This window comes from Myotis davidii, unplaced genomic scaffold, assembly GCF_000327345.1.
Source record: "Myotis davidii unplaced genomic scaffold, ASM32734v1 scaffold132, whole genome shotgun sequence".
Lineage (NCBI taxonomy): Eukaryota > Metazoa > Chordata > Mammalia > Chiroptera > Vespertilionidae > Myotis > Myotis davidii.
Genome location: NW_006285258.1, coordinates 2,712,497 through 2,724,121, shown reverse-complemented (window position 1 = coordinate 2,724,121; position 11,625 = coordinate 2,712,497). Strand labels below are relative to the sequence as shown.

The following is an 11,625-nucleotide window of genomic DNA, read 5'->3' as shown; positions in this document are numbered from 1 at the left end:
GTGTCCAGGACAGAAGAAGAAGAGAATGGCTCCGTTCTTGGTAAGGAGATATTTCTCGAAATAATTTTTAAAAAACATTTTTTAAAGGGCCACAAAAACGTTAAAACATAAATAAATAAATAAAAAATTTAAAAGGGCCACAGGTATTTAGGAAAAGTACAGACCGCCTCAAAAGTTGGTCTCATTTTCAGGGTTTTTAAAGTGTCCTGGGTTTCAAGCCGGGCACAGGGCTACAGCAGCAGTATTATGGGGTGGACTCCCCATGGGCCACTTTCTGACCAGAGCTGACATACAGGAGACCCTGGGGGGTCACGTGCAGACAGCTTCCATTTCAGAACCCCCGTCCCCACCCCCGCTCGCTCCTGGCCACTCACCATGAAGTCGGTGGCCGCACCCGAGTTAGCATGCCTGAGGTAGACGGGGTTCACGCTGAAGGTCTGCTGCAGCTTGTACTTGTTCTTGACCCTGTGGGTTCCCCGAGGGCATCAGTGGCAGAGGCCTCTCCAGGGGAAGCAAGGCTTTCCCGGGGGCTGGGGGCTCGGCTGCCACACTCACCAGAACCCGGTGCAGTCAAAGTGCACCATCATCCACTTGGAAGGGTTAAAGGTGAAGGAGTCGGCATACTCGATGCCCTGCAGGAACCCCCGGAACTCGGGGCACAGGAAGGCAGTGCCCGCGTAGGCAGCATCGATGTGGAGCCACAGCCCTTCCCTGGCACCTGAAGGGGCAAACGTCACCTGGCTGGGAGGGGGGCCTGGGGAGGGAGTCATCTCTTGCCTGGCCCAGCTGGCTGGTGGGCTTCAAGAAAAGAGCCGGAAAGGCCGGCCTGCTCTGGCTTCCTGGGACATCAAGGCCCGTGGAGATGAGAGGGAGCCTCCATGTGGGGAGCGGGCTGGAATGAGGCCCCACCACCTCCTGCAGGGAGAGCCCACGGAGCCCCACCCTGGCCTGTTCCCCTCCCTGGCCGGGGGCCCACACCTGTTGGCCTCATCCTAGAGCTTTCTGACACAGACCCCAACTTGCCGCTGGCCCGGAGAGCAATGTTAATGCGTCTAATACACACATTAGAGAGGGATGCCCCTCATCCTAGCTGGTTTCTTGTTCAGAGATTTAAACAATCACATTTGGGGGTTTTTTCTGTCTTGATCTCCCTCTATGGTTTCCCCTACCCTCCACTTCTCATTTTCTTAGCTGAGACCAGAAGACATTTCACTGTCCCCATTCTCCCCGTGCTTTGGGATGCAGCCTGCAGTAAGCCGATCTCTCCACACAAAGTGAGAGGGTGAGAAGCCTGAGGCTCACACTGTCACCTGCTAGGACAGGACGCTAGGGAGAGCAGCTCTCACCCCTGGTCACACCTCTGGGGAAGCAGTGGCCTGGCTGCCTGGGAGGACACATTTGTCACCTGTGGTGGCTCTTCCTACACTCCCTGCAGTGATTATGGAGGGGCAAGATAATTCCACAGAGTTCCTTTCAGGTCCTGGCTCTAGGGAACATTCTAGAATTCATTACTTGTCTTCCCAGCAGGACAAGCCAGACTTACATATGGGGCCCAGCTCTGACAGGCAGTCAAAGGCACAGACCCCAGTGGTTCCCAGGGTTGCACAGACCTGGAGGCAAACACAGGAAGTTAACGTGGGAAAGTGGGCTGTTGGGACACATTTGGCTTGAAAGAAAATTTAACCACAGATATTATCTACCCACCATCCCACTAGAGCAGTGGGTATCTCACACTATATTTTACCGTGACCCACAGTAAGAAATGCATCTTAGCCCAGTCGATGTGGCTCCGAGGTTGAGCATCAGCCCATGAAAATTAAGAGGTCACAGTTCGATTCCCAGTCAGGGCACATGCCCAGGTTTCAGGCTCAATCCCCAGTAGGGGGCATGTAGGAGGCAGCTGATTGATGATTCTCTGTCATCTTTGGTGTTTCTACCTCTCTATCCCTCTCCTTTCCTCTCTAAAAATCAATAGCGACATCTTTTTTAAAAAACGAAATGCATTTTATATGGTAACCTAGTACCTATATACATGTGTGTTTGAAATAAAAGTTTCACCAAACAATACATACTCTGGCTACAGGAATACACTTCGAGATTTTTCTATTCCATTTCTTTTTTTAATGCTGGTTATGAACCTCCCAAATTTATTTTCTAACACACAAATGAATAGCAACTCAGAAATTATAAAACATTGCACTTGAGGGCCTTTCTGCTTTTGTTTGCAGCCTGTTACTTACCTGCATTCTGCCAAAATTCCTTCCTCACCTCCACGTCTATCATCCTAAGCTCAGAGCACATTCTGACTTACAAACACAGGCACCAGGCCCCGCTCCTTGTCCTCCTCGATGGCTTTCTGAAGAGCTTCCCCTCGGAGTGAGAAGTTGCTGTCCACGGGCAGGAACTTCATCTTCACAAGAGAAATCAAACCAGCCTTTTCCACTGAGGAGTGAGCCTGGCAGGACCACGGAAACCTGTTAGCAGAGTCATCCTGGGAGGAGCACTCCCCAGAAACTGCTGAAGCCAGAGTAAGGGAGTCCCACATAACATTCAACACTTGTCTGTCCCTGCGGTTCCTGGAGACAATCTCACAGGCCTGAGCCCCCTTGAGCCCCAATACACTCATATCTGGAAGAAAATGACTCCGGAAGGAGTCAAGACTCCGGAAGCCAAGCAATGGCCTGAAGGTATGGCCTGTGGTGGGCAACGCACCTGGTCAGAGGCGTAGGCAATGAGCCTCGCATTCAGGGAGGACTCGTCTGCCCCAGGTTCAGATGCTTTCATTTCCAGGATTTTGTTCTTTCTTGCCGCCAGCAAGGCAATCAAGGTGGACTCACTGACTGTGCTCTGTAGTGGAAGAAGGATTACCAGTGGCAGCCTCTCCCTGTGTTCTCTTCCAAATTCCCCAGGCTCTCGTCACAGGGTGTGTGTGTGTGTGTGTGTGTGTGTGTGTGTGTGTGTGTGTAATAGCTATTCCTCAAAAGAGCACACAGCTCCTGCCTAAGCTCACAGACCTATTCTGCATTCTCCATTCACAGCACCCTAAGCAACCCTGGGACACCTCTCTCTAACTTTCCAGAGAAGTAATGAAAGCTCATTTTCACCTAAAACCAGCATCTTTATCAGAGAGGCCACAGACACCAAAAAGAGAATGTTTAGCTCCTGATAGATACAAGTTTGGTTCTAGATATGTTTGTTCCTCTTGTAAAACATGCTTAAAAGGAAGCACTCGCGTCCTGGCCCGTTTGGCTCAGTGGACAGAGCATCAGCCCGCAGACCAAAGGGCCCTGTGTTCGATTTTGGTCAAGCGCGCGTACCTCAGATGCAGGCTCAAATCGATGTATCTCTCTCACGTTGATGTTTCTCTCTGTGTGTCTCTCCCCATCCCTTCCACTCCCGCCTCCCCAAGAAAAAAGTCAATGGAAAAATATCCTCGGGTGATAATTTAAAAAATAAAATAAGAGGTTTTAGAGGTTATATTTTCTCGTGGTGCAGTAAAATTCAAAATAAATAATAAAAAATGGTCAAAATATCTTTATGCTTGGAAATTGAGAAACATTATCCTTATGGCTTCTCCTCATTCATCCACTCAGTCTTCAATGTCTTTGCTTCTGGAAGTCTTCAGGAGACCCGCTGCTGATAGCTCCCTGCTATCAAATATGTATAACATATATATATTTGAAGAACCATCATTTGATAGCTATATAAAGATAGGGTTGTAGGACTGGACGAACTGATGTGCGCTGTTAATTTCTCACTGCCAAGGGCCTCCTGGACTTAGGAGGGATGGGAACCTCTACTTGCTTCTCTTTTCCCGTTAACATATGGTGTGAAGTGGGACAAGGGAGGGGAGTTGTCAGATTGTAAACTAAGAAACCTGAATCCAGTAAGACAGGAACTGTGATGATGCGTTGACCTTTCATCTTTTTCAAGGAAAAGAGATAGAGTAGAGATGGTGGAAGCAGCCGTGTGGACTAAGTGGAAGTTGAAAAGGGAGTGGCAGCAATGGGGGGAGGGGGCGGATAAGCAGGGGGTGGTAGCTATGCCAGTGATGGTGTTGGTGATGACAGTGTCAACCATGACAGTGATGATGGTAATGATGATGGTGGAAGTGTGAGTGACATGTGGAGACTCCTGACGAACAGGAGAATTGCCCAGGCAAGGGTTTGGCTTATCTCCCACTACTTATCCCCCAGGCTAAGGGGAGCTTTGACAATAGAGGCACCTGCAAGACGCCTCCCCCGTGGCTGCCAGGGTGGTGGTGCAGGAAGTGCTCTGGGAGTCCCAGCATTTTCGCCAGCCAGTCCATGACGTTCATCTCCAGCTCCGTGCACGCAGGGCTGGAAGCCTGAAAGCAGGAAAGTGAGAGCCTCGTCTGGTTAGCCCCAGGGCACCAAGATGGGCCCACCAGCCCCAGAAATACATCTGTCTCGGCCCTAGTATGCCCCTGGCTGTGGCATATCCCTGGAGAAGGGATCAAGGCCAGGCCCTATGCCCCAGCGCCACCCCATCCTCTATCAAACCAAAAGGGAAAAAGAATGTGGGGCTTTGGATTCTTGCCACCCTCGATTCTCCTGGGACTCCAAGCCCTAGAAATGGTTGCTTCCATTGGGCTCCCAAGTCCCTTAAATACCCAGCTGAGAGGCATTCTATAGGCCAGGAGGAAGTTTTAGGACTAAGAAAGCAAGCACTCCTTCCTGGAAATGATAGCATCTATCTTTCCCTCTCAAGCCCCACCTCCCCACCCCCAACACACACACACACACACACACACACACACACACACAACACCCCCCCCCCCCCCCCCCAACACACACACACACACACACACACACACACACACACATCCTATAAGAGTTCAGGTTTAAAATATAAAGCTATTCTAAGAGTATTCTGGCATAATTTAAAGCTGATTGGTGCTTAAAGGGTCATTAAGGGAAGTCTTAGGGCCTCAAAGACAAGAGCACAGATGAAGTTGTATCTACAGGCACCAAAGTGCTTAGTTAGGGTCACAAATGGTGGCAGTAACCAGACCTCAGTCCCAATCTCCTCTTTTCTCTCTGATCTGTGTGATCATGGGGAGATAAGGTAGTTAAGCCTCACTTTCTTCATTCACAAAATGGAGCCAATACTCACGATTCCATAGAATTAGACAAGTTAAGATCATTTATGTAAAGCTTAAGTCCAAAGAATATAACCATGGTTAATATTTAACTTGGAACCCTGTTCAGAGACCAGCACCAAATATGTGTGCCCCCGGATGTCACTTCCTGCTGCATCCCCATGGCCACTGGCCATAGGTACAGCCGCTGCTACTCACCCAGGTGAATCCCAAGCAGTTGATGGCATCAGCCAGCATGTCGCCCAGCAGTGACGGCCAAGAGGTGAGAGCTGGGTAGTAGGCGTGCATATGGGGGCTCTGCCAATGTACCACCTGGAGGCAGAGCAGGTACACAGGTGACACGGAGGCATGTGTAGGAGGCCGTCCTCCTCCAAAGACCCCCCCTGGCAAGGGGAAGCACCCCGTCTGGAGATGGGCTGACATTTTCAAGACAGCCGACTAAGTGACATGGCTCCATAAAGATAAGACATATTCATGATGTCCTTGCCACCCACATTGCTCATCCTCTCAGCTAGCTCTTCAGTGGAGCATTTGCACAGATGCAAAGACCAGAAGGGAATATGTGAAATGGAAACTGCTATAGTAATTAGAGTTGGGGATTCTGGGTAATGTTCACAGTAGTCTCCAATGCTTATCTCCCCCGCCACCCCTGCCCAGTCATAAAAAGAAGGGGAGACTGTTGGGAACAGTGGATTGCTTGTCTCATCCAGTTTTGTAAAAAGCAGTCTTTTTGTTATGGATCGCTGAGCTCTCTGGGCAAGCATCTCCTGTGGGGTGAATGGATTCAAATCTGTCCTTAAGATTCCCAGTGAGGATGGAGAGAGGAGAGAAGAGGGAAGGAGAAGTGGAAGCCCAAAGGCATGGGCCCCTGCCTCCAGGCTAACCCCTGAGCCCACCACCAGCGATCTAAGGAGGAGCCAAGTCGAACAGGTCCCTGAAGCATCCTCAGGGCTCACCAGCCTCACTGATGATCTAATCTGGCTTCATCTCACTTCTCTGCAAACACACCCTGTTTATCTCCTCAATCTTGTCTTTGAGCCATCCTGCTTGCCCTCACAGGAAGGTACTACGCACACAGACACCCTCTGGAATCTGTCAATTCTTAGAAAGCTACTACACATTCATTTCCTCACAAATGCTTGCCCAACTCCCCGGTCCCTTTGATCCCTTCCCTCAGCCCATGGGACACTCTCTTTCGAGTTGTTACACTCTCTGAGAGCTCATTCGATGACATCTTGGTGTAGCATCGAGTTATTTAGGGGGCACAAATTCCTTTTTCCCCTCAAGAGCAAGGACAGTGTCCTGGACAGCGTGTATGGTAGAAGGAGCCTCAGGCTTAAATTCAAAGGCACAGGTTCCAGTCCTACCTCTGCCCGTAACCAGCTGTGTCACCTTGTCTATTGTGAAGCTACTGAACTTATGCTCCAAGGTCCCATGTGTCTATGATTGTCTTTTGAGATCCAGCCTTAATTTCATTTTCTTAAAGGGGATCTTAAAAATCTGTAGGGGATTCAGACCCCATAAAACCAGGATCTCCCCCTGCGCCTCTCTCAACCTCAGTTTCTCATCAAAAACTGAATCCTGTCTCCGGGGGCTGCTGTATAAACCAGCCTGGAGGAAATGTGTCAAACGTAAAGCGCAGATGTGTACGGTGATCACGTGGTGATGGGCACATCACTTATCCTGACTTGTCTCTTGGGTGATCACACCTCTTCGTCTGCGGTTCACCAGGCAGAAGGCATCGTAGGTAACAACAGTATCTCCCACCCTCCATGACTTACCGTATTCAATTCTCACAGCACCCCTAGGAGGTAGGTTCTGCCATGATCCCTGTCTTACAGGTGGGAACTGGGGCTGGCGGGGAGAGGCAGCATCCCCGGGATCACACACACACCCCTCAGAGGGGCAGACAGCAGAGCCCAAACACCCAGCGCCGCCTGACTCCAGGGCCCAGACGCCTAAGCAGGATGGCATCCTGCCCTCTCCCTGCTGCTGCTCTCCCCTCATCAAGAGTAGAGGATGCCGAAACCGGTTTGGCTCAGTGGATAGAGCGTCGGCCTGCAGACTGAAGGGTCCCAGGTTCAATTCCGGTCAAGGGCATGTACCTGAGTTGCGGGCACATCCCCAGCAGGAGGTGTGCAGGAGGCAGCTGGTTGATGTTTCTCTCTCATCCTTGTTTCTAACTCTCTATCTCCCTTCCTCTCTGTAAAAAATCAATAAAATATATTTAAAAAAAAAAAAAGAGTAGACGAGATTTTTCTAACCAGGATTGGAATTAAGCTACATGATTGTTGTTTTTTTCTTCTCTTTGCATCGCGGGAGAGAAAAATTAACCCCGTTGTCAGTGAAGTGCTGACCAAAACGAGAAAGCAGAGGGCCAGCAGCTTTCAGCCCAACTCTGAGAGGCTGTGCAGCCTGTGAGATGAGATGAGAGATTGGGCCTCGTTACTGACGTGCTTAACGACATTATTTTGGAAACGCAGAGGAGGGCTCCATCCTCCTGATCCTATCAAGGGGCAATTGGGTGTTCTGGTGAGATACACACCATGAGATAAGCCAGAGGGACGCTTATCAAAACACACAGATCTCTCAGTCCAGAAGTGAGCCTCTTTGGCCGCACTCCCAGCAACCACTGGAATTTCTCAATCAAATGAATCAGCTCACTTCCGCCTCTTCTGACAGTTGCTTTCACGGCACTACCAGCTTACAGTTGGCCCGGCAGCAGATGACATCTTACAGAATCAAATCCATGAGATAATCTTATCGGGGAGCTAGCCTCCTTAGTAAAAGTTTTCTTGATATAAAAATTTTCAAAATATGCTTCTGAACTAGGCTGACTGGCCAGAGAGATGGGTATGTGGCTTGGTGCAAACTGGCCATCACTGTCTGAGTTTGAGTAGCTTCTCACCCCTGCCTCCAGGCACATTTCCCTCACGCCTGAGTCCACAGCTCTTCAGGGCTGATGGGAGCAGGTCCCCAGTCGATTTGGCCTCAGGAAGAGCTGCTGGGCGTGTGCTGGTCAGAGCTCCAAGGCCCCACTTGGGGGAGGGAGCGGGACAGCCGGCACAGCTGACGGAGGGCGCCTGGGGGCACAGCACAGCCTAAGGCCCTCAGTCACTCACCAGCAGAGACTTCCACGTCTGCATAGGAGAAACAGCAGAGCCTTGGGAGTAAGACTGGCCCAGGTTAAAGTCCTGGGTTTTCCAGGCAGAAATCCTGCAGCTTTGGGAAGACAATGAACTCTGTGCCTCAGTTTACTCACATATAAAGCAGGGATCGTAGGGTCATCGTCGGATAAAGCAAGCTGGCCTGCAGTGCGGCTGGTACAGGGCCTGGCCTGTAAAAGGCAGCCCTTCCAGGGAAGGAAGACTCGTGCACTTCTAGCGGGAATGCCTCCCTCAGCACCTCACTCCTGGCGGCAGGGGCATAGCCAGCGCCCAGGGCCCCAAGCCTCGGCTCCAGCCCCAGCCCTGGCAGCATCCAGCTTCTGTCTGCATCCTGGCCCCTGGCTGCCCCCAGGTCATGCCCTTTGTCTCCAGGAGTGGGGGCGATTGGGGGAAAGCTCCTTGTTACTCCCGAAAAGCAGCTCAATCACAAGGCCTCCGCCTAATCAGGAAGGAGGTGGCTGCACCTCATGGAGGAGAAAGAAGGGGCTGTCGGGGCTCATTCAGCCCCCCAGGTGCCCAGCCCTCCGGGGCTGTGTTCTCAGCCTCCTTCTTGCTCTGTCTCATGTCCCAGAATTCTGTGGGAGTCCCTGGTCCTGCGGCTGTGCTTCAGGGACCACCCCAGCCCCCTCTCCATCCTGCTCGCCACAGGCGTCCTTGCTCCTCACTTCCCCCCACCCACTGGATCGCCACACTTCTGTCCGACGAGGCCCTGGGCGCAGTCCTTATTCTCTCTCGCTCCCCACCTGACACTACAGCTCCCCTGGCATCAGAAACCAAATTTCAGTCGAAGTCCTGGCCCTCCACGTGCCCAGAAGTTGGGTTTGAATGTTGGCCAAGTGGCTGAAGGGTCATCCCAGGCCTTCCTCGCGCCTCCCGCCCACCCTTCTATTCCCCAAAGTCCAGAGTCGCTCCTGTGACCGCATCTCACCCCAGGCATGATGACTCGCTCGATGTCCCCAAAGATGCTGTCCCAGCTGTCGGGGTCCTCGGGCGCGCTCTCGGGCAGCTGGGCTCGCAGGTAGCCGGGCTGCACATCTGGGGTCACCCGCCGCTCCCGCACGCTGCTCAGGTACTGGCAGATGTAATCCACCATCTCCTTTCCTGCAAGGGAGGCAGAGGAACCAGCCTCATGTCCCCTGACTGGGCCTGGCCCAGGTGTGCTGTGCCCCTCGTGTCTGGGCTAAGAAGCGTGGTGAAAGGGAGATGGGTTCATGGGGGTAGGGGGACCGGATGCCCAGCAGAGGCCTTGTCTTCAAAAGAACAAAACAAGTGGGGGAGTGAATGCATGATGGAGGCAATGTGTGAGTGGACAAATGACCAACAGGGAAAATCTCCAAAGCATAAAACTCCAGGGTCAATGTAAACCCGTTCCTTTTCCTCCCCTTCCCTGGTCTGTATCAGCCTTGATCATCTCTCCCACCTTTCTCCCAACAACAGAGCATCTGTTAATGCAGGGGTTCTCAACCTTCTGGCCCTTTAAAGACAGTTCCTCATGTTGTAGCCCAACCATACAATTATTTTCGTTGCTACTTCATAACTGTAATGTTGCTACTGTTATGAATCGTAATGTAATAACTCTGTGGCTCTTTCTATCCAAATACTGTTACACACACACACTCACACATGCACTCACACACGCACACAGACCACACGCTTTGTTAGCACACATGGCGAGTTCCCATTCCGGGTTCTGATGAAAGGGGAAAAATCTCTGTTCACCACTCCCAATGGATCAATAATTCCTCATGTGTTTTAGAGCCGTAAACTTCTTTAAGAATAGGATGAAAACTATAGGCTGACATACATGCAAAATTTGGTCTATAATTTCTGAGGTTCATGGAATTCCTAAAGCACAACCATAGGCCTCAACTAAGAACCCTGCACTCGCCTGAAATCTTGCCTTAATCACTTTATCTCCCTTCCTGTGCTTAGAACATTTTTTAGATGCCCCCGCTCCCCACCCCCAAAAAAATTTAACCAAATGAATGAACAAATGAATAGGAAGAAAGGTAGCCAAGTCAAACACTCAGAAGCCACTGTAAATTATTTATTCTCTCTTCCTGTTCAGTTCTCCAGGAGGGAGTTTCAGCCTGCGGTGTCCCTGTTGGCGTCTCTCTCTGACTCTCTCTCTCCATCTCCCCATCTGTGTCTGTGTATTCATCTCTCTTTCTCAGTATATAGAATTCCTCCTTGGTACTCCTTAAGCTCCTCTTCCCCATGGAAAAAATGAAGTAAAATAAAATAGAGAAAAGGAGAGGGAACCTGAGCCTCTTCCCTCTACAACACCTCATGCAAAATTCTTACGACGGCCTCGGACAAAACTGTGAGTGAGCAAAAGCTCCCGTGCCCTTCTCTGTGCGTTTTGCTCTCCTTCAACCCTCCCAGGGCCCGAAGCTTCTCGTGCCTGCAGCAGGCCCCCACCACAGGCCTGAGAGCCCTGGACCTAGCCCTCCACTTGTCCAGGGACAGCACGAAACGTATTTGTGTCCCACTCACACACAAGCACCTGCTCTCAGCTGAAGGTGCCTTCGGAAAGCAGCGATAGAAGCTAGTGCAGGTTAATGTCTACCGGCTAACAGCCACTTAGCCTGGGTGGAGGAGAGAAAAAAACTTGGATCTGACACAGGACAATACCTCACAGCAAAGGAACCCCAGGCAACAGAACCAGATAGTGGAAGGAGGATATAAAAACTTAGAAAGACAGAAATTATAAGCAACGAGCTGCTTCCCCACTCAGGAGAGCGATGCCTGGACATGCGATAACTGTTTAGCTTTGCTCGGCACACAAGGCTTGATGGATGGACAGCAGGTGCACACTAAACTTTTACGGACTGTATGACTGAAAGAAAGAACACTACTGAAAAGTTCACACATAGGAAAATGAATACTAAGAAGGAAAAGATCTTGCAGTGACTACAGAATACTTAGGGCATTTTTTTCCTATTTCGGGATATGAATAATCAATCCCCCGTTTGCCATTTAGTGGAGCAAGAATCCAAATCCTCTATTTTGTGAGAAAGTAGAAAAGAAAAGCATGACATGGCAGAGTGGGCATATATGAGAGGAAGGATGAAAGAGGTGGAGAAAAGTTTTAAACTCTGGTCCCACATTCCTTTTGCAGAAAAAAAAAATTGCAGCAGCCAACTCTAACTCCCAGTCAAATGATACCCCAAAATCTAAGCACCCACAGTGGACAGCGGCTCTCGCGGCTGGCAGCGGGGAAGAGGGCCTGGGATGCCCGTGGCTCACCTCTCTCTCTGTACTCCTCAGGCTCCATCATCTCCGTCAGTGCCTCAGTCAGTCTCACTCCTTCTCACAGACACTAGGAGGTCCCAG

At 50.7% G+C, this 11,625-nt stretch overlaps 1 protein-coding gene across 1 annotated transcript in view; it reads right to left on the bottom strand.

The window, feature by feature from the left end:
* The window catches only part of HDC (histidine decarboxylase), a 17,245-nt gene extending 5,620 nt beyond the window's left edge, over positions 1-11,625 (bottom strand). The window contains exons 1-9 of the mRNA XM_006756015.2: positions 11,539-11,625; positions 9,218-9,390; positions 5,321-5,434; positions 4,226-4,348; positions 2,713-2,847; positions 2,312-2,455; positions 1,544-1,610; positions 556-718; positions 375-465 (exon numbers count right to left, since the gene is read on the bottom strand). Of these exons, the coding sequence (XP_006756078.1) occupies positions 375-465; positions 556-718; positions 1,544-1,610; positions 2,312-2,455; positions 2,713-2,847; positions 4,226-4,348; positions 5,321-5,434; positions 9,218-9,390; positions 11,539-11,569 (1,041 nt within the window). The 5' untranslated portion in view covers positions 11,570-11,625. The remainder of the gene's footprint in view (positions 1-374; positions 466-555; positions 719-1,543; positions 1,611-2,311; positions 2,456-2,712; positions 2,848-4,225; positions 4,349-5,320; positions 5,435-9,217; positions 9,391-11,538) is intronic.